We start from the raw sequence: 25501 nt of genomic DNA, 5'->3' as shown, positions 1-25501 counted from the left end.
GTCCAGCTTAGGGTCAAGGGGGGTCTAAGATAATTATGGTTCCATATTTTTAGGTGACCATCTGTGATGGTCAAGGGGGGATATGAAGAATATGGGATTCCATAATTATAGCCTACAATGATCCTTGTGTGATTGACATGCTCTTGTGTCATGCTCTGCAGTAGACCTATTTTTGGTCATTAGCATCTAGGGTGTCGGCCGTCCCAGGGTGAGATATCCTGGAGCTGCCGGTGGCTAGCCTATCTGTATGACAAAAGAGTTTGTTGACCTGAAAGAACAGACTGGCTGATCAAAGACTGTGCCACTAATAATAGGCAACAAATGTCGACCCTACACCCATGTCAACTGCTTAAAAGGTAGACCAAATGTACAATGAGTTGTCAGTCAGTGGCGAAAGCCTACATGGGGAGACGTCAGCCACTTTGCTGGCTGGCGTGAGCCTGTCTATGCTGTAAGCTGTATACTTCGTTGAAATAAACATCATGGAACTTCCATCTCGTCTCATGTCTGCCGTGCACAATTCTCCTCTGTATTCAGTAGCGTATATGTATCGGGTCTGAATTGTAGCGTATATGTATCGGGTCTGAATTGTAGCGTATATGTATCGGGTCTGGATCGCATCTCGGTGAACTCTTGTGTGTGATGCCTAGTCGGCGACCAATCATTTAGTGTGAAAGCTACACAGATATAATGACGATACAAATAAAAATAAATACTCTTAGTGTGAAATACATAACGATGTGATGACTCGCCGACAACTTTAAAACTCCTACAGTGTGTAGGAGCCATAAGTAATGCTCATTATAAGTTGAATTGTTTTCTACTCACTCTGCATCTCATTGGTGGGCTGTGGACAGTTCAGAAACCTAGCTGCCTACCAGTGACATCTTTGATGGGGATTCCAAGCTTATAGAAACTACAGCCCTTCTCTTCCTGGAAAGGTTAGCCATTGTTATTGCATTAATACAAAATAATTAAGTAATGATTAATGCCTACCGATGATGTCACTGGAGGCAGGTTTCTCCTCTGAGACACAGAGCGAATAGACAGAAATGTGAGGAATTATATGAAGATAGGGTTGAAAATGTGTGAGTTTCTACAGTGTTCCTTTAAGCGTATTTATGCTGCAGTGATTTGTGTAGATCAGTACCTGATGTTAGGATGTTGTTATGTGATGCTAGGAGGTTGTTACCTGATGCTAGGAGGTTGTTACCTGATGCTAGGAGGTTGTTACCTGATGCTAGGAGGTTGTTACCTGATGCTAGGAGGTTGTTACCTGATGCTAGGAGGTTGTTACCTGATGCTAGGAGGTTGTTACCTGATGCTAGGAGGTTGTTACCTGATACTATAGGAGGTTGTTTGTGTGAAGAAGAACTGGATGCAATGTTGCATGTTCTCCTGTAGAGAGGGTCTAACAACAGAGTGGCTCGCTGGAGAGACGTCCATGCGCATGCATGCACACGCACACGCACACAGACACACACACACACACACACACACACACACACACACACACACACACACACACACACACACACACACACACACACACACACACACACACACACACAGACACACACACACACACACAGACACACACACACACACACACACACACACACACACACACACACACACACACACACACACACACACACACACACACACACACACTTTTATTATAGTCTGTCAAACTCAGACTTTGATAAGAAATAAAAGTCTATCATCGGTGTGGCCTCCCTGCACTTGTTTGCATGTTCTAGTAGAGTGGTGAATGTCTACGCGTCATTTGGCCAACAGACTGTATGTAGTAGGCTACTGTAGGTTTAAAGTATAATGTTGGTTGCTTCTTTTGATCTTGTTTTCATACACCTGGCGACACTGGACCATAATTAGTCACTCACTATAATGTAGCTGTTCCAGGAGCTCTGGAGGTGCAGGTAGATGTGAGAGATCTTGGAGACGGAGTACAGATGAAGCTCCACCTCCCTCTTAAACTCCACCTCCTCTCCGTCCCTCTGTCCTTTTGTCTCTTCCTGTGCTCCACTGACCTTCTGTCTCCTCAACAGACGAGCCAGAGAGTCTCTCCTCCCAGAGATCTGAGGACAATACGTAAAGGACAGAAACATGCAGGATTAACACTAACAGATGCTAGTGTTATACACCCACGAGCCTCGCGTCACCTGGCTTTCCAACATGGCCCCCTGCCTGGGGCGACTCAATAATGAAGATATAAATCAATGTGACTCAAAGTGAGCTTGTATATCTCATTCTCCGCAGTAGGAGACTATACAGTGGAACTATACGTTGTGAGCTTGTATATCTCATTCTCCGCAGTAGGAGACTATACAGTGGAACTGTACGTTGTGAGCTTGTATATCTCATTCTCCGCAGTAGGAGACTATACAGTGGAACTATATGCAGGGACGGCTCCAGGGGGGGGGCAAGGGGGGGCTCTAGCCCCCTCTGGTGGCGGCTTAGCCCCCCCTAAGCCCCCCCTACAAACAAGCCAAATTGACTGACTTCTATGTAAACCAAGATTCATTAGCCCCCCCTCTAAATAGCCAGCCCCTCCATAGCACTCCCAGTCACAATTTTCTGGAGCCGTTGCTGACTATACGTTGTGAGCTTGTATATCTCATTCTCCGCAGTAGGACTACAAATGAATGCTGTAGTTCTGTTTGGGACAGCTCGGAAACAGCAGCGTTTTGACACAGAGAAATGTTTGTGAAGGTTGAGGCTTGACAGAAAGCAGCCATCCCCATGCTGCCCTCATGTGGAGAGAGTCTGCAGTTGCAACCTGTAGCCAAGCCTGACAACAACAGCGCAGATTGTTTAAAGGGATATTTCACTTTTTTAAAAAGGGGCTTATGTGAACACCCCAGACAGTTTTAAGTTGCTCGATTCAGTATTTAGATATTTGATATTCATTTCAGCTGCCCCGCCCCTTTCCTATACAAACCTAACCTCCATTTTAATGTAGGTTTTGTAATAATAATCAAAATCTAGAAAGTAGGCTAACTAGTACGCCTAACTAATGTAGTGGAGTAAAAGTACAATACTTGTCTCTGAGATGTAGTGGAGTAATAGTATAGAAAATCGGAATTAAGTTCAAATTAAAATTCGGAAAGTAAAGTAAAAGTATACCTGATTTTTTTTAACTTATAAATACTTATACTTATAGTTACTTTCCTCCACACTGGGGGACGGACAGGGGCCCAGGGTTTGGGGGGAGGGGGGGGGGGACCCGGGGTGGGGGGGGGGGGGGGGGCAGGGTGGGGGGGGGGGGACAGGGACAGACCTGGCTCCATCACATTAATGCGCCACATAACAGCAGCAGTCGTACAGCACAGTCTCCCTTGGTTACCATCGGATGGGATGACATCAAAAGGTGACAGAAAATAGAATTGGCAAGAATTGAAAGTATATGAATAAAATATCAGAAACCTCGTAACTCCACATTTCAATGTTTTATGTCCAGAGTCACTGCAGCACAGAACTGGACTTGAACCTGAGTGTTGCATAGCAGTGGCCCAGCATATCCCACTTAGGGTCTGATAGACGGACTGACAGATTAAAATAAGCAACTGTGAAGATACCCATATGGGGGAAAAAAGTAGAAGAAACATATATGTTGTCCTGTTACCTCCAATAGTAAGTCTTTATATTTTATATGTATGTCATTTACATGTATGTCATGTAAAGTACATACTAGATTTTATATGTGAACTCTTGAAAGTGCTTTGACTGTTATATATATATATATATAGTTCCTATAAATTACAAAATTATATAAGTTTCTTATATCTGCTTTGACTGTCATATATATTAACATATTAACTACAAGTTTCATGTAAAACATATACAAATGTAGCTATATTTTTTCCATATGGGTAATTGTGTTTTTTTTTTTTTTTTTTTAAGATTTTCTTTTGCGGCTTACGCCTTTTATTAGTTTTTGAAGGGACAGACAGTAGGCTGACAGGAAACGGGAGAGAGATGGGGGAAGACATGCAGTAAAGGCCGTGTCGGGCTCGGGACTCGAACCCACGGCACACTGCGACTGGATTACCAGTCGGGTGCCCAGACGGTTACGCCACCGCCTGGGCCGGTAATTGTGTTTGTTGAAGTCATCGCTTGTGTTACCTGAACAGATAATCTCCGGTCAGCTAATGATTTTCTTCCACACTCTGTTAGCGAAGACTCAGATCCAACCCACCATACAGGTTATTCCATAGATTCCATATAAACAGCAGAGCCACAGTCCATACACACTACATTTGATGACCTCTGTGTACCTTTATACAAAAAAACAACTACTGGTCTCTCAAACCCTGGTGTGATGAATGCTTATTATTATAATAATAAAACTTTATTTGTATAGCACCTTTCATGACATGAAATGCAGCTCAAAGTGCTTTACAGAGCAATGGAGAGGAAAAAATAAAATAAAAGCAAGGCTTAAACATTAAAAAACAAGAGCAGTAATGCAATACAGTGAGGACAAGGGTGTAGAAGTGGGTCTTGAGCTGTGCTTTAAAAATGTCTACAGAGGCTGCCTGTCGAATTAAGGTACAGTATTTTTTAGTTGCCATTTCTTTAGGCAAAGCGAGCAGGCCAACAGTGGAAGACCTTTTATGGAGCGCTGAAGTCACGTTAATAAAAAGTATGAAACACAGGGCAGGAGTTCACCTACTGCTCAGAGCCATTGGTTATTATTTCATTTGAATCGGCTGGATGGAGATCTCGTAAGGGAAATAGGCACTATAGACAGTGTTGTGTTCCCACAGTATTATTGACTTATTGACTGACACAGATCACTCGAATGAATGTTATTGAACGACTGACAACAGAATTAAGTGGAACACTGGAAACTCTGGGTCCATGGACCCCTCCTTTCCCTCTACACCAAATGTCTTCACCGAAAAGATCAGATTGACCGGCTCATGTTCTGTGTTTGAGACACATATCTGAGACCCTGTAGTGTAGATTTACCAGCTCATGTTCTGTGTTTGAGACACATATCTGAGACCCTGTAGTGTAGATTGACCGGCTCATGTTCTGTGTTTGAGACACATATCTGAGACCCTGTAGTGTAGATTTACCAGCTCATGTTCTGTGTTTGAGACACATATCTGAGACCCTGTAGTGTAGATTGACCGGCTCATGTTCTGTGTTTGAGACACATATCTGAGACCCTGTAGTGTAGATTGACCGGCTCATGTTCTGTGTTTGAGACACATATCTGAGACCCTGTAGTGTAGATTGACCGGCTCATGTTCTGTGTTTGAGACACATATCTGAGACCCTGTAGTGTAGATTTACCGGCTCATGTTCTGTGTTTGAGACACATATCTGAGACCCTGTAGTGTAGATTGACCGGCTCATGTTCTGTGTTTGAGACACATATCTGAGACCCTGTAGTGTAGATTTACCGGCTCATGTTCTGTGTTTGAGACACATATCTGAGACCCTGTAGTGTAGATTGACCGGCTCATGTTCTGTGTTTGAGACACATATCTGAGACCCTGTAGTGTAGATTTACCGGCTCATGTTCTGTGTTTGAGACACATATCTGAGACCCTGTAGTGTAGATTGACCGGCTCATGTTCTGTGTTTGAGACACATATCTGAGACCCTGTAGTGTAGACTGACTGTTTTAGCTGGATGTTGGCCTGTTGTGATGTGAATTGGAACGCCAGGGTTCCTGTATATGTGGTTTATACGTTTCTAGCAATTAACACAGTAAAATCCTCAGTGTTTATTTAATTCATCAGAGTGTACAAATATAACCAAATGGACCCCTTTCGGTTACATTTGTACAATTAGATTTCAATTAACATTGAGGATTTCACTGTAACCAGAGAGTGAGTAATGATTGTGCTGGTTAAATCAGTCTTTCCCAAAATTAGATTAAATCTGCCTCATTTGTGTCTGTTTCCTACAAATATATATATATATATATATATATATATTTGAAAGATTTTCTATATTTAAATAAATATTTAAAATAGCCGATTTGTAGATCGGCTATAGTATTTTTTCACGGTTTTTTAAATTGGGCTTAAGTGGTTTTGGTGTTTTAAGCATCACGTTATACTTTAGCTATTGAAAAATAACAGATTTACAAGCCGGTGCTGAACCACTGGCCTATAGTATAGCTTATTACATGGCTAGGTTGAATGCTTGATTCTGATTGGTCAATGGCTGAATTCAGCAGGTCTGTTTGTGAGTATATATACAGGTTTAATGTTTGTTTTTAGTTCAGTGTTTGTTTTAAAAACGCCATTAGTACTAACGCCACTAACCCTAACCCTTGACAACGAAGGGAAAATGTACGTCATCTTGTCCCTAAACACAAACATTAAATGCCATTAACAATAAAGAGAATGTAATGATTGTTTTACATCACCTATATAATCAACATGAGTTTTGATTACTTTAATATATTAGCGCCCCTCACTTCACACGGGTGTGATTAAGTTCTTACGGAGCGTAAGAAATAAGTTCTTACGTAACCGTAACACAGACCGATGCCTAATCAAAGCCTCGGAGCACCAGCTGCGCCCGCTTGATTTACTGCCGTTTCCAACAAGACAGCCACGACGTAAACACACACGCAATGTTCATTTACAGCTAAACAATGGTTATGTTTATTATAATTAAAACATTGCTCTGAAAAATGTTTTTGAAAACATTTGAGCGAGAAGCTGGAGTTTAAAGTGTAACAACACATGGTATGATAGTTACACATTTTGTTGTTTTAAGCATTATGTTATACTTTAGCTATTGAAAAATAGCAGATCTATACAAGCTCATAGCGGTGGCGCGCTATGAGCTTGTATAGATCTGCTATTTTTGAAAAATCGTGAAAATGTTTGAATATATTATACAGAGTGAACATTTTAACTCAAATCTTTGCTTCTGAGGGGTCCCTGGAACAACATATTTTCAGATGGGGGTCAGTGGCCAATTACTATATAATTTTGGGGTCCTTGACATGAAATATTGAGCACACAGAAACATAAGGTTTTTAAGAAAACTGTCAGGATTTAAAGACATTTTTTAAATTTCGACGTCAGGCCAAAATGGGTTAGGAAAAAGAAAAATGTGTTCAACCAATCAAATCATCCGGAATGTCATTCCGGCCAATCGCAATGTTGTGTCCTCACCGTTTCCGTCTTCAATCTTTCTGCCCTCACTTTTAGCTTCAATGTTTGCGTTCTGGTCACACTCACCCTGAACAGCTGTTCAGAGGAGGGTCACACTCACCCTGAACAGCTGTTCAGAGGAGGGTCACACACACCCTGAACAGCTGTTCAGAGGAGGGTCACACTCACCCTGAAAAGCTGCTCATAGGAGGGTCACACTCACCCTGAACAGCTGTTCAGAGGAGGGTCACACACACCCTGAAAAGCTGCTCATAGGAGGGTCACACACACCCTGAAAAGCTGCTCATAGGAGGGACTAGCGCCCCTCAAAGAAGGGTCATATAGGAGGGTCACACACCCTGAAAAGCTGCTCATAGGAGGGTCACACACCCTGAAAAGCTGCTCATAGGAGGGTCACACTCACTCTGAAAAGCTGTTCATAGGAGGGTCACACTCACCCTGAAAAGCTGTTCAGAGGAGGGTCACACTCACCCTGAAAAGCTGTTCATAGGAGGGTCACACTCACTCTGAAAAGCTGCTCATAGGAGGGTCACACTCACCCTGAAAAGCTGCTCATAGGAGGGTCACACTCACTCTGAAAAGCTGCTGATAGGAGGGTCACACTCACCCTGAAAAGCTGTTCAGAGGAGGGTCACACTCACCCTGAAAAGCTGCTGATAGGAGGGACTAGCGCCCCTCAAAGAAGGGTCATAGGACATGATAGGAGGGTCAAAGAAGGCGTTCAACAGCATGACATGTAAATATGTTTTTAATCAACACATCTCAAATATAACAACAAATATATAGTTATATAAGATAACAGCATTGTGACAACAGTGTTGTTTTGGGCAGCACATTTCTATTTTAGTTTTAGTCAGTCTTTGGAATAAAACATTTGGCGGGCCTTGAGGCGGTCGTAATGACTGTTTTTACACTGTTTTTTTTACACAAAATAGCCGATCTACAAGCTCACGCTGCGACACACTGGACAACACATCATGTATAATATAGGATGCATCAGTGCTTCTCAAAGTCTTTGTCTCTCAGGGCACGACTCAGGTGGAGAGAAGTGGATTGGGTGGATGTTTATTGGAGGTGCCGTGCCCCGTCGCGGTCCATTTGGTTCCATTTGAACCATCTGGACCCAATGCACATCACACAGTGTGTGTGTGTGTGTGTGTGTGTGTGTGTGTGTGTGTGTGTGTGTGTGTGTATGTTTCCTTGAGGTATATGATTGTTATAGAATATAAATAGAATACAATACAATAGAAAAGCCAAAAACGAATCTTAAGAAAAAACATGTTGGGACCCCCCGAGGGTCTCGACCCACAGGTTGAGAACCACTGTGCTACTTTTACATGTCAACGACCCCAGTTGACCCTAACGGTGACCCCAGATGACCCTAACCGTGACCCCAGATGACCCTAATGGTGACCCCAGATGACCCTAACGGTGACCCCAGATGACCCTAACGGTGACCCCAGATGACCCTAATGGTGACCCCAGATGACCCTAACAGTGACTCCATGGAAACCAAAACATATTGATTATGTAAACACCCCCCCCCACCACACCTGTTCCTGATTATTACATTATGATACAACACACTGTCTGTCTGTCCTCACAGCCTGTCTGTCCTCACAGCCTGTCTGTCTGTCCTAAAAACCCGGTTTTTCTGCTGCCGACAGCCGAGACTGTCGGCTGCGGAAAAAAAATTCCGCTATGGTGTGGAAACAGGGACAGCCTGCCTGTCTGTCCTCACAGCCTGTCTGTCTGTCCTCACACAGAGACACAGAGGAGTCAGGCCAAACATGGAACCCAGCGTAGAGCGGTTGAGTGAAGGTGGTCTGGACGGTGTACAGGTGAGTCAGAGTGTCCTCTAACACTCTGTAGAAGGACAGAGTCCCAGCGGGACGGTCCAGATACACTGCCACTCTGTTGGAGCCAGATGGACCGATAGGAAGGACAGTACCCTTACTATTGTGTATGACAGAGTAACAGTTATCATGCTGACCATCAGCACAGTACAGACACCAGGACCGTTCATTCGCTCCAAGCACACAGTCCTGACCCAATCCTTTCCTACTGATGTCTCCGTCAGCCACTCCTATCCTAACCTGTCCACTGAACTGTACCTCACTGTAGCAGCGTTCATCTAGACTCTCTGAACTCAGAACCTGAGCCTGTCTATTAAACCTGTCAGGATGGTCAGGATATGAATGACGCTGACCATCCTGACGGGTCACCTTCCTGTTGTTCTCAGACAGAGAGAGGACATTGCATGCTGTGTTTGTGTCCAGAGTGAGACGCTGGAAATCTGATGAGAAAACAACACAGTACACATTAAATACATCCTTCACTGAATGATACAGTACGTGCACGGAGCACGACCGCACGTGCACGTATCATCACACACACACACACAGTCACACACACACACACACACAATGTATCAGATGTACAAGCTCAAAGTGCGGCACGCAGTGATGCGCTGTGAGCTTGTAGATCTGCTATTTTTAAATAGCCAACGTATAAAATATGGATAAAGTGTTTAACCCATTTTGGGCGGGAACCCCTTTTGGTGTTAGCACTATGTTATGCTTTAGCCATTGAAAAATAGCAGACCTGCAAGCTCGTAGCGCGCCACTCGGTGGCGCGCTACGAGCTTGTAGGTCTGCTATTTTTGAAAAATCGAAGAACGACTGACATAGAAACATAGCTTTTTCAGAAAACTGTCAGGATGTAGAAGAACATTTTTAGAATCTGATCTCAGGTCAGAATGGGTCAATATGAGTAATGCTGAATTAACACAATTAGCTGGGGACCCCCTGGAACCCTCCACGGACCCCCTGGAACCCTCCACGGACCCCTGGAACCCCCCACGGACTCCCTGGAACCCCCCAGACCCCCTGGAACCCCCCAAGGACCCCCTGGAACAGACAGACAGACAGACAGACTCACAGCGTTGAGGTTTAGTCCAGTGTTCTCCTCCATGATTCACACTGTAGGAAGTAGAACAACAATGAATCAAGTCAAAACCTGCTGCTTAATGTCTCACATCGGCCTGTTTTAGTCCCACCAAATATTTACTAAACACATTTTGTCATCATTCTCCCACAGACTCCGTCCAAACATCACCCGTTGGAAGAGGAGGTCGGACGCGGTTTTTATTATTTGTTTAATTCGAAGCACAGTTGCGTTCCGCTGACTTTGGGACTGGTTTGGGGCGGGAGGGGGGTTTGAATGTAATTATTGACTGTTGGTTTGAGTTTGTTTTCTTGTTTGTTTATTTCATTTAGTAGGGAAAGAGACAGGGAGAGACGTCATTGTGAAGTGTACGGTTTACCTGTGATTTCGTCAATTACAACTTCCTACATAAAGTGTTCAGAGTAAACCCCACCATCCTGCTGATTTATTCCTTAGTTAATAATTTGCCTTGCTGTGAAGAGGGCGATTGTTACACACTGACACTTCTATCATCTCTATAGATAGATTATAGACATGTTAAATATATCAATACTTCTATCCTCATGTCTTTCGACTATGATGTCCTTTAGAACACGGTTTAGATTCAGATGCTGTTTATCATTCTAGTATATCATGGTGAACATCATAACACTCACTGTAAATCACTGTCTGTATCAATCACTGTACATTCAAAATGTTAGAAATAGAACCATGGAACACAGACACCGACTATACTGTATATTAATGTTAAAATACAGCACAATCACAACACGCCGCAATGTGACGCGTTTTGAGCTTGTGGATCAGCTATTTTTGCTATTATTTGAACTGAAATCCTGAATTATTCTTTTGCTATTTTTGAATTGGAATCCTGAAATGTAACATTTTTATTTAATTTCAAATGCATTTAACTTTATGAACCAAATACAAATACATTGGACATAAAAAATAGACATCAAAACTATAATATATCAATGTTCGGATATATATACCTGTGGGCCGCTTTAAGTGATGGTGGGGGCTGCATGTGGCCCCCGGGCCGCCAGTTGGGCCCCCCATGTATGTTATATATAACCATGGAACATAGACACTATCTACTGTATATTAATCTATGTTATAGATTATAGAACCATGGAACATATACACTATCTACTGTATATTAAATCTCTGCTAGAATGAACCATGGATCATATGGTAATATGATATGATAATATAGGAAACTGCATTTATAAAGCGCTTTACATTACAATGTAGTTCACATTCACCCACCGATGGCAGAGGAAAACATGCATGCTCATCGGGAGCTGTTAGGGGTTCAGAGTCTTGCTCAAGGACACTTCGACATGTGGCAGCCAGGAGGAGCCGGGAATTTAACCTGGAACCTTTGACGGCCGCTCTACACAAGTCTACTCACTTGACAGTCTCCAGGGCAGCAGACAGCTTCTTCAGAGCAGAGTCTCCTAAGTGGCTGAAGTTCAAGTCCAGCTGTTTCAGCTGGGAGGAGGGGTTGGAGGTCACAGCTGAAGCCAGAGAAGAACAGCCTTCCTCTGTGACTCCACAGCCTGACAACCTGCAGAGAAATACACATTTAACAAAGTGCTGTGTTGATGTTCACGTAGAGATCCACACAGAGAGAACACACATTCTTTACCCCAGGATCTGCAGTCCACACTGTGGACTCTTCAGTAACGCAGAGAGCTGGAGCAGTTGTGATTCCTGCAGGCAGATGAAACTGAGGTCCAATTCTTTCAGATGGAGAAGATTAGAGCTGAGAGCTGAGAGCAGAACTTCAAATCCTGTCTGTGTGAAGGTACAGCCAGCAAGTCTGTAATTACACATGAAATATCTGGACTGAATATCACAGTTTTGGAGTAAAGACCCCAAGAGATGGAAAGAGAAGGCAGGCAGGGATAATGTGAAGTAAATCATCATAATCTTAATCTTCCAACATAGGAATTGTGTGTGTGTGTGTGTGTGTGTGTGTGTGTGTGTGTGTAAGTGTGTGTGTGTGTGTGTGTGTAAGTGTGCATGCCAACATGACTACATACTGTAATCACTGTACCCCATTAGTTCACATAATGATAATTCCCTAGTAGCCATGATGGATCACATATTGTAGTTACTGTACCGTAGCATTGATAATGATAATTCCCTAGCAGCCATGATGGATCACATATTGTAGTTACTGTACCGTAGCATTGATAATGATAATCCCCTAGCAGCCATGATGGATCACATATTGTAGTTACTGTACCGTAGCATTGATAATGATAATCCCCTAGCAGCCATGATGGATCACATATTGTAGTTACTGTACCGTAGCATTGTGATGTGAGAGTGAGAACTAGACAACACAAACTCTGACCATATCATTCTAATCAGTGGGATACCATGATGTCAACTTTATTAACACTCTTATTATTAAGAATCAAACTATAAATAATAAAACAGAACTAATGTAAATAATAATGTGACCTCAGTATCTCCAGATGACAGTTTGGACTCTTCAATGCAGCAGAGAGCAGGTCCATGTATGGATCCGTTATGTCATTATAACTGATGTCCAATTCTCTTAGATGTGAAGGATTAGAGCTGAGAGCTGAAGCCACAATCTCATATTCTGCCTTTCGGAGGGAACAGCCAACAAGTCTGTAAATGTAGATGATGTAAAATCAGTGATCATCAACACAGATTAGATCAAATTCATGTTCAATGAAATGAACTATAAAGTGTAATGTAAATGTACCAATGTCTAGTTGGTCAGATATTGACAGGTCATATAAGAACAGTCTAGTTGGTCAGATATTGACAGGTCATATAAGAACAGTCTAGTTGGTCAGATATTGACAGGTCATATAAGAACAGTCTAGTTGGTCAGATATTGACAGGTCATATAAGAACAGTCTAGTTGGTCAGATATTGACAGGTCATATAAGAACAGTCTAGTTGGTCAGATATTGACAGGTCATATAAGAACAGTCTAGTTGGTCAGATATTGACAGGTCAGATAAGAACAGGGAACTGGAAAACATCAAAGTGAAAGACAGATAATCTGTATTAACCCATTCTGACCCGAGATCAGATTCTAAAAATGTCTTCTACATCCTGACAGTTTTCTGAAAAAGCTGTTTCTATGTCAGTCGTTCGACTAAAATAGCAGACCTACAAGCTCATAGCGCGCCACTAAGCTCATAGCGCGCCACCGAGTGGCGCGCTATGAGCTTGTAGATCTGCTATTTTTCAATAGCTAAAGCATAACATAATGTTTAACCCATTCTGACCTGAGATCAGATTCTAACGCACAGAAGAATGGTGGTTCTTCTAATGCATTTTGACCTGAGATCAGATTCTAAAAATGTCTTCTAAATCCTGACAGTTTAAAAAAATAGCAGACCTACAAGCTCGTAGCGCGCCACTCGGTGGCGCGCTATGAGCTTGTAGATCTGCTATTTTTCAATAGCTAAAGCATAACATGATGCTAACACCAAAATGGGTTCCCGCCCAAAATGGGTTAAAACACCAAAAGGGGTTCCCGCCCAAATTTCTTATTTATTCTTTTTACTTTGTTCTCTGTGCGTGTCAGTCAGTTCCATTTAGGCAAAAATGCTGTATAAATATTGCGCGCGCACACACACACACACACACACACACACACACACACACACACACACACACACACACACACACACACACACACACACACACACACACACACACACACACACACACACACACACACACACACACACACACACTTTGAGACCCAATTATTATTATAGTAATTAGGTGTGATGGTAGATTGATTCTAACAGGTTTTCTATCCACATGACTACTAACCGAGCCTTTCTGCTGTTCCTCACAGCTGGGAGTAGTCTGAATCTCGCCCCCCTTGTTGCTGTTGTGTTGTATTGGTGCATGTCAAACTCCTCCAGAACCTCCGACGTCATCAGCATGAAGGCCAGAGCTGAACAATGGCTCTCAGACAGTTCTGTCTTTGATCTGTCCGCTGACTTCAGGTACTGTTGGATCTCCTGATGTACTGAGAGGTCGTTCATCTCCATCAGACAGTGGAAGATGTTGATGAATCTGTCAGGAGAGAGCATCGTATCTTCCATTTTCATCTCCTTCAGGTTGTTGATGACTCTCTGGATGCTCTCGGGATTGTTCTCTGTGTGACCCAGCAGGCCTCCTAACAGACTCTGGTTGGACTCCAGCGAGAGGCCATGAAGGAAGCGGACAAAGAGGTCCAGGTGGCCGTTCTTACTCTTCAGGGCTTTTTCGCTGGCTCTCTGCAGGAAGTCCTCCAAGGAACTGACATCATCTCCCAGGAATGTCTTCAGTACCTTCATGTTCTTCTGTGTGAAACAGTGCATCAGGTAGACTGCAGCCAGGAACTCCTGGATGCTCAGATGAACAAAGCTGTAGATCTTTCTCTGAGATCGAACGGTCTCTTCTTTGAAGATCTCTGTGCACACTCCCGAGTACAGCGCGGCGTGGTTCACATCGAGACCACACTCTTCCAGGTCTTCTTGGTAGAACATGACGCTGCCTTTCTCCAGATGTACAAACGCCAGCAGGCACAGCATCAGAAGAACATCCCTGTCAGTCTCGCCATACTTCGTCATCATCCTTTTTATCATGATCGATATGAACTGGCTGAACATCCCGGTCAGGTTGTTGGGCAGCTGTCCTGTCTTGCCTGTCTTCACCAGGTCCTCCACAACGGTAGCGGTCATCCAACAGAAGACTGGGATGTGACACATGATGTGGATGCTCTTTGATGTCTTCACGTGTGAGATGATGGTGCTGGCCAGCTCCTCATCATCACTGAACATCTTCCTGAAGAACTCCTCCTTCTGGGGGTCTGTGAACCCTCGTATTTCTGTCACCATGTCAACGCATTCAGGAGGGATCTGATTGGCTGCTGCAGGTCTGGTGGTTATCCAGAGGAGAGCCGAGGGGAGCAGATTCCTCTTGATGAGGTTCGTCAACAGCAGGCCCACCGATGATGTCACCGTGACATCAGAGACGACGTCATTGTTGTCGAAGGCGTCAGAATCGACGTCAATGTTCTGGAATTTCAGCGGAAACCTGCTTTCATCGAGACCATCGAAGATGAAGCCAACTTTCCAGGCAGCGAGCTGCTCTGCTGTGACCTTCTCTAACGTTGGATGGAAAACATGGATCAGTGAGAGAAGACTGTGCTGCTCATCTCGGACCAAGTTCAGCTCCCGGAATGCGAAGAGAACCAGGAGATTGATGTCTTGGTTCTCCAAACCTCTTGCCCAGTCCAGAGCGAACTTACGCACGGAGAATGTCTTCCCGATGCCAGCGATGCCAATGGTCAGAACTCTGCTGCTGGGTGTGTCTCTGCCAGGGAGGAGGGTCTTAAAGATTGCACGGCACTTGATTATGACGTCATAGATGGTCTTCATGCTGGAGGCGGTCTCAAGCTGCCACACCTCATGTTGCTGATTAACCCCTTCACTCCCTCCCGCTGATAGGTGGAGTTCTGTGTAGTTGTCGGAGAGGGAGGAGGGCTCTTCAGTGACGTATGCCACATGATCAAGACCGTCCACAGTGACCTTATAGACCTTTACATACTCCGGCAGACGGACATCTGATATGAGGAGACAATTAATACATGTTAAACATTATGCTTAATTTATAACTTTACATTGAACAATCCATAGCATTAAAACTACTATGTATATATATCCTACAGAAGATCTAAATTTGTAAAAGAAAAAAAGGAGAAAATTGGCTAAAATAAACAACATTGGATCGGTTTTTTTAGTCTAAATGTATGTGTTTATCATCAGTATTTGTATTTGGACATTGAGACATCTGATGAGTCTGCTATTTAAACATTTCATTAATTGAAATAAATGTTGGTGTAAAATGTGTCCAGTCTTACTGTGTCCAGGTGTGGTTTGACTGAATGTCTTCTGTCCAGGTGTGTTTCTGAATGTCTCTCTGTGGAGATGAAGACAATAGAATATATACATACATATGAAGACAATAGAATATATACATACATATCAATACAATATAATATATACATATAGATGAAGACAATAGAATATATACATATAGATACATATGTATCTAACGGTTAATTTTCCAGCCGGGTAGCAGATGGCATTATCCGGTTAATTAACGGTTGTTGATTTTTTTAATTAATTAATAGGCTACCCCAAATGTAATATGCATAGTATAGGCTACATAATTAAAGTTGGTAGATGAATGGTATAAATGTATTTATGCTCCTTTTTAAAAGACAAACTAAATGTTGTTAAAGCAACATTTAACAATATAAATAAATTGTTGTAGGCTTAATCATTAATAAACAACGCATCGCATCTGCATGCATCTGCGCGTCTACAGTACAGAGGTCCGCTGGTTCTATTCCAAAACATAAATAAGTCCAGTCCAGATCTGAGCAGCCTATAGCCTAGCTATAAAGCCACTGGACGCATGGGCTAAGCCTTTTTTAATTATTAAGGACGATCAGCATGCATGTCACCGTGTTCTGTTTGTTGACTTTTCGCTGACGAGAAACCCCTCAAACATGGATAGCACATGGCTAACTTGATAGCCGTAAGCCGTGCCAGTGTGGGGAGACTGGAGTACAACAGAGAACTTTGGGACATTGAGGGGGCAGAAAACAGCGCCCGAGCAGCGCTGTTCATGCAGCCTGGAGTGTGACAAGCTGGGCGGCGCAAATAAAAGCAATTTTAGGCATGTGTGCAACATGACAACTGTTTTAAAGTATTGTACAGTGACAACTACAGTCTCTGTAATGTTTATTTTGTACTATTAATAAAAACAATCTAAAATAAAGGGATTTAAGATCAGAACACGCATTTATTATTATGCAAATTAACCGTAAAGCTGATAAGCATACTCGGATATTTCTTAACGGACGGCTAACCGGCTAGCCGGATACCCCCTGACATCGGGTATGGGCTCTGATGACGCAGAGGAGAGAACACGCCCCCAGCGCCCACAGCGGGAATCGAACCCAGGACCCAGGAGCTGTGAGGAGACAACACTACCGACTGTGCCACTGTCCCCCCTCTTGGTTTTATTTTTTATAAAGATTTTAAACTTAATAAACAAACCAGTTCCGTCGTTAAACCTCTCTTTTTCAATCATCGCCACGGTCAAATCCTACCTCCCCCTAAAAACAGCTGGAGATGGTTATCCATGATTTGATTTCATCAAGAATAGATTATTGCAACTCTTTGTATATTGGCATCGACCAGGCGTCACTCAGGCGTTTACAGCTAGTGCAGAACACAGCTGCCCGCCTTCTCACCGGCACTATAAAATATGTTAGTGTAATAGTGTATATTGTATAGTGTTACAGTGTTATAGTGTTGTATATATTTATAGGAGGGTTGACATACTGTGAATCAGGAGGTCCAGGTTCGTTACTGAAGTCAGGAGGATTTCCTTTAGACCAGTCACTCTTCACAGACAGAAGGCTGGGAGTTGGAGACTCTGCTCTGTGGTGGACACTTCTGGAATCATACAGACAGAAATACCAATACATAAACAACAGAGACAGTGAATAATACTACTAGAAATAATACTAAGTAAATAACAGACAGTAATTAGCATAACAGTAGCTTGTATTGTAGTACAAACTGTGCAATGGAATGATTTGCCCAAGGAGATAAAGACAAGTGCCTCTCTAAACACTTAAAACTTAGGTCAGGATTGAGAAGGCTTTTTTTAGAATCCTGAATGGGCCTGTTGAATTGAGCAATTGCAACAGTTATCTCCAACACATTCCGACCAGGATTACTGCATGTTTTTGTGAGGGTACCTACCCTAGGGGACACGGGGGGAACATGTGAGGGTACCTACCCTAGGGGACACGGGGAGAACATGTGAGGGTACCTACCCTAGGGGACACGGGGAGAACATGTGAGGGTACCTACCCTAGGGGACACGGGGAGAACATGTGAGGGTACCTACCCTAGGGGACACAGGGAGAACATACAAACTCCACACAGAAAGGCCCTTTCGCCAACCCCGCCTCGGGTATGGGCACTGATGACGCAGAGGAGAGAACACGCCCCCAGCGCCCACAGCGGGAATCGAACCCAGGACCTTCTAGCTGTGAGGCGACAACACTACCGACTGTACCACTGTCCCCCCTCTTGGTTTTATTTTTGATAAAGATTTTAAACTTAATAAACAAATGAGCTTGTTCGTTAAAACTATCTTCTTCCAATCATCGCCACGGTCAAATCCTACCTCCCCTAAAAACAGCTGGAGATGGTTATCCATGCTTTGATTGAATCAAGAATAGATTATTGCAACTCTTTGGATATTGGCATCGACCAGGCATCACTCAGGCGTTTACAGCTAGTGCAGAACACAGCTGCCCGCCTTCTCACCGGCGCTATAAAATATGTTATAGTGTAATAGTGTATATTGTATAGTGTTACAGTGTTATAGTGTTGTATATATTTATAGGAGGGTTGACATACTGTGAATCAGGAGGTCCAGGTTCGTTACTGAAGTCAGGAGGATTTCCTTTAGACCAGTCACTCTTCACAGACAGAAGGCTGGGAGTTGGAGACTCTGCTCTGTGGTGGACACTTCTGGAATCATACAGACAGAAATACCAATACATAAACAACAGAGACAGTGAATAATACTACTAGAAATAATACTAAGTAAATAACAGACAGTAATTAGCATAACAGTAGCTTGTATTGTAGTACAAACTGTGCAATGGAATGATTTGCCCAAGGAGATAAAGACAAGTGCCTCTCTAAACACTTAAAACTTAGGTCAGGATTGAGAAGGCTTTTTTTAGAATCCTGAATGGGCCTGTTGAATTGAGCAATTGCAACAGTTATCTCCAACACATTCCGACCAGGATTACTGCATGTTTTTGTGAGGGTACCTACCCTAGGGGACACGGGGGGAACATGTGAGGGTACCTACCCTAGGGGACACGGGGAGAACATGTGAGGGTACCTACCCTAGGGGACACGGGGAGAACATGTGAGGGTACCTACCCTAGGGGACACGGGGAGAACATGTGAGGGTACCTACCCTAGGGGACACAGGGAGAACATACAAACTCCACACAGAAAGGCCCTTTCGCCAACCCCGCCTCGGGTATGGGCACTGATGACGCAGAGGAGAGAACACGCCCCCAGCGCCCACAGCGGGAATCGAACCCAGGACCTTCTAGCTGTGAGGCGACAACACTACCGACTGTACCACTGTCCCCCCTCTTGGTTTTATTTTTGATAAAGATTTTAAACTTAATAAACAAATGAGCTTGTTCGTTAAAACTATCTTCTTCCAATCATCGCCACGGTCAAATCCTACCTCCCCTAAAAACAGCTGGAGATGGTTATCCATGCTTTGATTGAATCAAGAATAGATTATTGCAACTCTTTGGATATTGGCATCGACCAGGCATCACTCAGGCGTTTACAGCTAGTGCAGAACACAGCTGCCCGCCTTCTCACCGGCACTATAAAATATGTTATAGTGTAATAGTGTATATTGTATAGTGTTACAGTGTTATAGTGTTGTATATATTTATAGGAGGGTTGACATACTGTGAATCAGGAGGTCCAGGTTCGTTACTGAAGTCAGGAGGATTTCCTTTAGACCAGTCACTCTTCACAGACTGAAGGCTGGGAGTTGGAGACTCTGCTCTGTGGTGGACACTTCTGGAATCATACAGACAGAAATAACAACACATAAACAACAGAGACAGTGAATAATACTACTAGAAATAATACTAAGTAAATAACAGACAGTAATTAGCATAACAGTAGTTTGTATTCCATGTAGTACAAACTGTGCAATCGAATGATTTGCCCAAGGAGATAAAGACAAGTGCCTCTCTAAACACTTAAAACTTAGGTCAGGATTGAGAAGGCTTTTTTTAGAATCCTGAATGGGCCTGTTGAATTGAGCAATTGCAACAGTTATCTCCAACACATTCCGACCAGGATTACTGCATGTTTTTGTGAGGGTACCTACCCTAGGGGACACGGGGGGAACATGTGAGGGTACCTACCCTAGGGGACACGGGGAGAACATGTGAGGGTACCTACCCTAGGGGACACGGGGAGAACATGTGAGGGTACCTACCCTAGGGGACACGGGGAGAACATGTGAGGGTACCTACCCTAGGGGACACAGGGAGAACATACAAACTCCACACAGAAAGGCCCTTTCGCCAACCCCGCCTCGGGTATGGGCACTGATGACGCAGAGGAGAGAACACGCCCCCAGCGCCCACAGCGGGAATCGAACCCAGGACCTTCTAGCTGTGAGGCGACAACACTACCGACTGTACCACTGTCCCCCCTCTTGGTTTTATTTTTGATAAAGATTTTAAACTTAATAAACAAATGAGCTTGTTCGTTAAAACTATCTTCTTCCAATCATCGCCACGGTCAAATCCTACCTCCCCTAAAAACAGCTGGAGATGGTTATCCATGCTTTGATTGAATCAAGAATAGATTATTGCAACTCTTTGGATATTGGCATCGACCAGGCATCACTCAGGCGTTTACAGCTAGTGCAGAACACAGCTGCCCGCCTTCTCACCGGCACTATAAAATATGTTATAGTGTAATAGTGTATATTGTATAGTGTTACAGTGTTATAGTGTTGTATATATTTATAGGAGGGTTGACATACTGTGAATCAGGAGGTCCAGGTTCGTTACTGAAGTCAGGAGGATTTCCTTTAGACCAGTCACTCTTCACAGACTGAAGGCTGGGAGTTGGAGACTCTGCTCTGTGGTGGACACTTCTGGAATCATACAGACAGAAATAACAACACATAAACAACAGAGACAGTGAATAATACTACTAGAAATAATACTAAGTAAATAACAGACAGTAATTAGCATAACAGTAGTTTGTATTCCATGTAGTACAAACTGTGCAATCGAATGATTTGCCCAAGGAGATAAAGACAAGTGCCTCTCTAAACACTTAAAACTTAGGTCAGGATTGAGAAGGCTTTTTTTTAAATCCTGAATGGGCCTGTTGAATTGAGCAATTGCAACAGTTATCTCCAACACATTCCGACCAGGATTACTGCATGTTTTTGTGAGGGTACCTACCCTAGGGGACATGGGGGGAACATGTGAGGATACCTACCCTAGGGGACACGGGGAGAACATGTGAGGGTACCTACCCTAGGGGACACGGGGAGAACATGTGAGGGTACCTACCCTAGGGGACACGGGGAGAACATGTGAGGGTACCTACCCTAGGGGACACAGGGAGAACATACAAACTCCACACAGAAAGGCCCTTTCGCCAACCCCGCCTCGGGTATGGGCACTGATGACGCAGAGGAGAGAACACGCCCCCAGCGCCCACAGCGGGAATCGAACCCAGGACCTTCTAGCTGTGAGGCGACAACACTACCGACTGTACCACTGTCCCCCCTCTTGGTTTTATTTTTGATAAAGATTTTAAACTTAATAAACAAATGAGCTTGTTCGTTAAAACTATCTTCTTCCAATCATCGCCACGGTCAAATCCTACCTCCCCTAAAAACAGCTGGAGATGGTTATCCATGCTTTGATTGAATCAAGAATAGATTATTGCAACTCTTTGGATATTGGCATCGACCAGGCATCACTCAGGCGTTTACAGCTAGTGCAGAACACAGCTGCCCGCCTTCTCACCGGCACTATAAAATATGTTATAGTGTAATAGTGTATATTGTATAGTGTTACAGTGTTATAGTGTTGTATATATTTATAGGAGGGTTGACATACTGTGAATCAGGAGGTCCAGGTTCGTTACTGAAGTCAGGAGGATTTCCTTTAGACCAGTCACTCTTCACAGACAGAAGGCTGGGAGTTGGAGACTCTGCTCTGTGGTGGACACTTCTGGAATCATACAGACAGAAATACCAATACATAAACAACAGAGACAGTGAATAATACTACTAGAAATAATACTAAGTAAATAACAGCCAGTAATTAGCATAACAGTAGTTTGTATTCCATGTAGTACAAACTGTGCAATGGAATGATTTGCCCAAGGAGATAAAGACAAGTGCCTCTCTAAACACTTAAAACTTAGGTCAGGATTGAGAAGGCTTTTTTTAGAATCCTGAATGGGCCTGTTGAATTGAGCAATTGCAACAGTTATCTCCAACACATTCCGACCAGGATTACTGCATGTTTTTGTGAGGGTACCTACCCTAGGGGACACGGGGGGAACATGTGAGGGTACCTACCCTAGGGGACACGGGGAGAACATGTGAGGGTACCTACCCTAGGGGACACGGGGAGAACATGTGAGGGTACCTACCCTAGGGGACACGGGGAGAACATGTGAGGGTACCTACCCTAGGGGACACAGGGAGAACATACAAACTCCACACAGAAAGGCCCTTTCGCCAACCCCGCCTCGGGTATGGGCTCTGATGACGCAGAGGAGAGAACACGCCCACAGCGGGAATCGAACCCAGGACCTTCTAGCTGTGAGGCGACAACACTACCGACTGTACCACTGTCCCCCCTCTTGGTTTTATTTTTGATAAAGATTTTAAACTTAATAAACAAATGAGCTTGTTCGTTAAAACTATCTTCTCCCAATCATCGCCACGGTCAAATCCTACCTCCCCTAAAAACAGCTGGAGATGGTTATCCATGCTTTGATTGAATCAAGAATAGATTATTGCAACTCTTTGGATATTGGCATCGACCAGGCATCACTCAGGCGTTTACAGCTAGTGCAGAACACAGCTGCCCGCCTTCTCACCGGCACTATAAAATATGTTATAGTGTAATAGTGTATATTGTATAGTGTTACAGTGTTATAGTGTTGTATATATTTATAGGAGGGTTGACATACTGTGAATCAGGAGGTCCAGGTTCGTTACTGAAGTCAGGAGGATTTCCTTTAGACCAGTCACTCTTCACAGACTGAAGGCTGGGAGTTGGAGACTCTGCTCTGTGGTGGACACTTCTGGAATCATACAGACAGAAATCACAACACATAAACAACAGAGACAGTGAATAATACTACTAGAAATAATACTAAGTAAATAACAGACAGTAATTAGCATAACAGTAGTTTGTATTCCATGTAGTACAAACTGTGCAATCGAATGATTTGCCCAAGGAGATAAAGACAAGTGCCTCTCTAAACACTTAAAACTTAGGTCAGGATTGAGAAGGCTTTTTTTAGAATCCTGAATTGAGCAATTGCAACAGTTATCTCCAACACATTCCGACCAGGATTACTGCATGTTTTTGTGAGGGTACCTACCCTAGGGGACATGGGGGGAACATGTGAGGATACCTACCCTAGGGGACACGGGGAGAACATGTGAGGGTACCTACCCTAGGGGACACGGGGAGAACATGTGAGGGTACCTACCCTAGGGGACACGGGGAGAACATGTGAGGGTACCTACCCTAGGGGACACGGGGAGAACATGTGAGGGTACCTACCCTAGGGGACACAGGGAGAACATACAAACTCCACACAGAAAGGCCCTTTCGCCAACCCCGCCTCGGGTATGGGCACTGATGACGTAGAGGAGAGAACACGCCCCCAGCGCCCACAGCGGGAATCGAACCCAGGACCTTCTAGCTGTGAGGCGACAACACTACCGACTGTACCACTGTCCCCCCTCTTGGTTTTATTTTTGATAAAGATTTTAAACTTAATAAACAAATTAGCTTGTTCGTTAAAACTATCTTCTTCCAATCATCGCCACGGTCAAATCCTACCTCCCCCTAAAAACAGCTGGAGATGGTTATCCATGCTTTGATTGAATCAAGAATAGATTATTGCAACTCTTTGGATATTGGCATCGACCAGGCATCACTCAGGCGTTTACAGCTAGTGCAGAACACAGCTGCCCGCCTTCTCACCGGCACTATAAAATATGTTATCGTGAAATAGTGTATATTGTATAGTGTTACAGTGTTATAGTGTTGTATATATTTATAGGAGGGTTGACATACTGTGAATCAGGAGGTCCAGGTTCGTTACTGAAGTCAGGAGGATTTCCTTTAGACCAGTCACTCTTCACAGACAGAAGGCTGGGAGTTGGAGACTCTGCTCTGTGGTGGACACTTCTGGAATCATACAGACAGAAATAACAATACATAAACAACAGAGACAGTTGTATTGATAAATTGAGCAATTGTAACAGTTATCTCATTCCGACCAGGATTACTGCATGTTTTTGTGAGGGTACCTACCCTAGGGGACACGGGGAGAACATGTGAGGGTACCTACCCTAGGGGACACAGGGAGAACATGTGAGGGTACCTACCCTAGGGGACACAGGGAGAACATGTGAGGGTACCTACCCTAGGGGACACAGGGAGAACATGTGAGGGTACCTACCCTAGGGGACACGGGGAGAACATGTGAGGGTACCTACCCTAGGGGACACGGGGAGAACATGTGAGGGTACCTACCCTAGGGGACACAGGGAGAACATGTGAGGGTATATCTACCCTAGGGGACACGGGGAGAACATGTGAGGGTACCTACCCTAGGGGACACGGGGAGAACATGTGAGGGTACCTACCCTAGGGGACACAGGGAGAACATGTGAGGGTACCTACCCTAGGGGACACAGGGAGAACATGTGAGGGTACCTACCCTAGGGGACACAGGGAGAACATGTGAGGGTACCTACCCTAGGCGACACGGGGAGAACATGTGAGGGTACCTACCCTAGGGGACACAGGGAGAACATGTGAGGGTACCTACCCTAGGGGACACGGGGGGAACATGTGAGGGTACCTACCCTAGGGGACACGGGGAGAACATGTGAGGGTACCTACCCTAGGGGACACGGGGAGAACATGTGAGGGTACCTACCCTAGGGGACACGGGGAGAACATGTGAGGGTACCTACCCTAGGGGACACAGGGAGAACATACAAACTCCACACAGAAAGGCCCTTTCGCCAACCCCGCCTCGGGTATGGGCACTGATGACGCAGAGGAGAGAACACGCCCCCAGCGCCCACAGCGGGAATCGAACCCAGGACCTTCTAGCTGTGAGGCGACAACACTACCGACTGTACCACTGTCCCCCCTCTTGGTTTTATTTTTGATAAAGATTTTAAACTTAATAAACAAATGAGCTTGTTCGTTAAAACTATCTTCTTCCAATCATCGCCACGGTCAAATCCTACCTCCCCTAAAAACAGCTGGAGATGGTTATCCATGCTTTGATTGAATCAAGAATAGATTATTGCAACTCTTTGGATATTGGCATCGACCAGGCATCACTCAGGCGTTTACAGCTAGTGCAGAACACAGCTGCCCGCCTTCTCACCGGCACTATAAAATATGTTATAGTGTAATAGTGTATATTGTATAGTGTTACAGT

General features: G+C 44.1%; 1 protein-coding gene across 1 annotated transcript; it reads right to left on the bottom strand.

Annotated features, from left to right (window-relative positions):
- Window positions 1–8809: 8809 nt before the first annotated feature.
- Window positions 8810–17276, bottom strand: LOC310853155 (protein NLRC3-like; the record flags this gene model as incomplete). The annotated part of the gene is made up of 7 exons (XM_083757394.1): window positions 8810–9468; window positions 10113–10153; window positions 11533–11688; window positions 11770–11943; window positions 12594–12767; window positions 13956–15738; window positions 17243–17276. 7 exons carry the CDS (start codon window positions 17274–17276, stop codon window positions 8810–8812), a joined length of 3021 nt encoding a protein of 1006 aa, XP_083613520.1.
- Window positions 17277–25501: the final 8225 nt, after the last annotated feature.

Source organism: Protomyctophum parallelum, assembly GCF_964188405.1.
Source record: "Protomyctophum parallelum genome assembly, chromosome: 22".
NCBI lineage: Eukaryota > Metazoa > Chordata > Actinopteri > Myctophiformes > Myctophidae > Protomyctophum > Protomyctophum parallelum.
The sequence above is the reverse complement of the archived record's forward strand: the minus strand, read 5'-3'. Positions and strand labels throughout refer to the sequence as shown.